At 40.4% G+C, this 3,622-nt stretch overlaps 1 protein-coding gene across 1 annotated transcript; it reads left to right on the forward strand.

Annotated features, from left to right (window-relative positions):
• The first annotated feature begins 638 nt into the window (after positions 1-638).
• Positions 639-1,034, forward strand: LOC116016044. Its single transcript, XM_031256209.1, has one exon. It carries the CDS (start codon positions 639-641, stop codon positions 1,032-1,034), a length of 396 nt encoding a protein of 131 aa, XP_031112069.1.
• Positions 1,035-3,622: the final 2,588 nt, after the last annotated feature.

The following is a 3,622-nucleotide window of genomic DNA, read 5'->3' on the forward strand; positions in this document are numbered from 1 at the left end:
ATGTTATAACTAGGTGCACATAAGTTGCACCCAGATGCATGAATGTTAACAAAGTAAATTACTTGCACAAGTGCAAGTAAAATGTATTGCAAATGCAAGTAAAATGTATTACAGGTGCAAGTGAATTGTACATTGAGCATCAATACTAAGTGAACCTAATGTTATAACTAGGTGCACCTAATGTTATAACTAGGTGCAACCTATGTTATAACTAAGTGCACCTAGGTTGTACCCTAATGTTATAACTAAGTGCAACCTATGTTATAACAGAATCAAACCGCTGCTCCTCGCCCTAATTTCCAGCCCCCATAGTGCATTCGTCCCCGGGAGACTTATTTATGATAACCTCATTTTAGCATACGAAGCCCACCACTACCTAAATAGGAAAACCCAAGGAAATAGAGAGTTTGTTAGCATGAAGATCGACATGAGTAAAGCTTTTGATAGGGTGAGTTGGGACTTGGTGTTGGGCATTCTGACTAGACTAGGATCCACCCTTGAGTTTGTGGACCTTATCTCTGAATGTATTAGCTCTATGGATCTCTATTATCCAAGATGGTAGGCCAATTGGCATTGTCTCTACAAAGTGAGGCCTTAGATAGGGAGACCCACTCTCCCCTTATCTCTTTATTCTCACTATGGAAGGTCTTAGTGTACTGATTCACGATGAGGAAAAAAGTGGTGGAATTTGTGGGCTATCTATTGCTAAAGGGGAGCCACCAATCACCCATCTCTTTTTCACAAACGATTGCCTATTGTTTTGCAGGGCTAACTCCCTTAAAGACAACACTCTTAAGGCCACTCTTGAGGAATTCTCCCTTGCCTCAGGACAGGAGATCAATTACAACAAGTCTAGTCTCCAATTCAGCAGGAACGTGGATAATTTTACCAAAGATGTAGTTAGTGAAATCATGGGTACCTGTGTTGGCAACCAAAAAAGCTCTTATCTTGGCCTTCCTTACCTCATAGGCAGGAGGAAATATGAAATACTTAGAATCATCAAGGGCAAGATCATGGGAAGGATAAAAAGTTAGAACAACAAGTTCCTCTCTAGAGCGGGGAGAAAAGTGCTTATCAAAAACGTCCTACAAGCTATCCCAAGGTATGCGATGATCATCTTTCACCTACCGAAATCCCTTTGCAACCACATTAAAACAGCTCTTAATGATTTCTGGTGCCGTGGACATGCTGTCAACAGGAAAGGAATTAGATGGAGAAAATATAATAATCTCTGCTTACCAAAATCTGCAGGTGGTTTGGGCTTCCGGAGAATAAGGGTCCGTTTGGAAAGCAGGAAAATGACTTCTGGAAAATGAGTCATTTTCCGCAAAACAGTTTCATTTCCAGTGTTTGGATGTATTATGGAAAACTGTCTTTGTGTGTTTGGTTCATTTTCTGGAAAATGGATAGAATTGTATAATTAAACATTGTAATTGTTTTATTTAAAATATAAAAAATTATAATAGTTATTAAAATAATGGTATTTAATAAAAAAATAGAATTTATAAAATAACTAAATAAATAAATTAATTTAAAAAATGTAGCAGAGCTTTCCGGCGGTTTCTCCACCTCCTTGGTCCATGGTTATGGATGATATGGCTTGGTTTTGGTCGAAAACATGCAAAACAGCTATTCTGGCGATTCCGTAAAATGACTTACGGAAAATAATTCCATAAGTCATTTTCCGGAAAAATGAACTGATTTTCCTTGGTCAACGGAAAACATTTTCCGTTGACCACATTTTCCGGACATTGCCAAACACAGAAAACTCGGAAAACATTTTCCGGAAGTCATTTTACGGGTTACCAAACACACCCTAAGTGACTTCAATTTAGCTTTACTTGGGAAGCAAGCTTAGAAGCTGATTGGTAACCCGGACTCTTTAGTATCCAAGACACTAAAAGCAAAGTACTTCAAGAATAGCTCTTTCCTTGATGCAAAACTTGGTGGTAATCCATCCTTTATATAGCGCATCATATTGGAAGCACAGAGTGTTATCAAAGAAAACAGTTACTGGAGGGTTGGAAATGGCTCTAGGATCAACATATGGACTTATCCCTGGCTCCCTGATCCAAACCAACCATTCATTCAGACTGTTATGCCCATACATCTTAGAGATGGAATTGTTTCAGCTCTCATGCACACTGACAGGCCCAGCTAGGAGGAAGAGATTCTGAATGATATTTTTGGCGAGGAGGACAGGGATAAAATCCTCAGTATTCCGCTGCCCATCAAGAACTACGACGACAAGATTATCTGGAGCAAAGAAGATAAAGGTTCTTACTATGTGATAAGCACCAAGGATAGAACTTATAAGGGGTCTTTATTAGATTAAAAGCGCATTTTTTTGACATCCAATTACAACAATTGCATGCATTTCAGCTCAAATGCGATCAATTTCTTCTAACAACATTTCCCGAAAGAGTTTTGAAGTATTTCACAGGTTGGAGAGGGATTTGAAGCTGAAATAGAGCAAAAGACAAACAAGCCGAAATGCAGTAGCGCCCCACGCAGCCTCACACGCGTGTGGCTGGGCGTGGAATTATTCCAGAGAGCCACCACGCCACTCACACGCGTGTGAGCAAGCGTGGTCGGGCCAAGGGCTATTTTGGGAAATTTGTTCCTTTTCTTTGTCACCTATATAAATCCCTTTTGCTCTAAACCTAAAGGGGGGAGAAGGGAGTTTTATATCAGAAAATTGATAGAATAGGATAGTTAGATCTAGAGGGTTTTCTCCCCTTTTGGGGGAAAATTCCTTCCATTCATAGTTAGAATAGATCAAGGGCAAGAAGGAAGATTGGGATTCAAGATCAAGGTTATAAGATCCTCTTTTTCAAGAGGTGGTAACCATTCTCTTCAATTTCTAATTCGATACTTGTTTCTTTGAATTTCCTTTTCCTTTTCTTGTTTTTTAGTATGCTAGAGTAGATTAGATAGGGGATTGGTGGCCCCATGGTAGATCTATGTGGATGTTTAATATTATTATTTTGATTTGTGAATTTCTTGCTTGTTGGATGTTAAACTCGTGTGGATGATGTTCTTTAAGCTTTGTGCCTTTTGTGGCCACATTAGGTAGCAAACCCAAAGGAAGTGAGTATGCGCGCGATAGCGGCCACCCACGAGTCTCACTCACCCACATCTCCGCTCTTAGTCCGAAAGGACAAGACCCGAGAGGAGTGGTAGACAAAGTGCTCGATGAAATGCCCCAACCGAATGAGGATGTGGGAGTCCAAAGTGTGACGTCACTTGGTAGTGTGCCATGAACTCCCTAGTCTATTCCACAACTTGTATTCACAAAACCAACCAAAGATAAACCACATGGAAAAGCCTAAAGCCCCAATCTTCTCTTTACTTTTCTTTACTTCACACCACCTTTTACCAACCTTACTCTTTTACCAATGAATCCAACTCCTAGGCATTCCAGTAACTCTTTTCCTTCCACCTCTTAGATGCCATCATACCCATTCGATTCCCATTCGTCATCCTTGAGAGACACGACACTCGGGGAGTCTTGACTCTTCGTTTTACAACTTTACACCTTCACATTCGCACTCACCCCATACAAACCACATCGTCACTATGTTCGTAGCTGTTACAAGACACTGGTTGGCAGCTCCCACTC

Source organism: Ipomoea triloba, chromosome 4, assembly GCF_003576645.1.
Source record: "Ipomoea triloba cultivar NCNSP0323 chromosome 4, ASM357664v1".
Taxonomy (NCBI): Eukaryota; Viridiplantae; Streptophyta; class Magnoliopsida; order Solanales; family Convolvulaceae; genus Ipomoea; species Ipomoea triloba.

Coding starts and splice junctions, on each gene's coding strand:
- LOC116016044 (XM_031256209.1), top strand. CDS start 639: ATGGAAGGTCTTAGTGTACTGATTCACGATGAGGAAAAAAGTGGTGGA.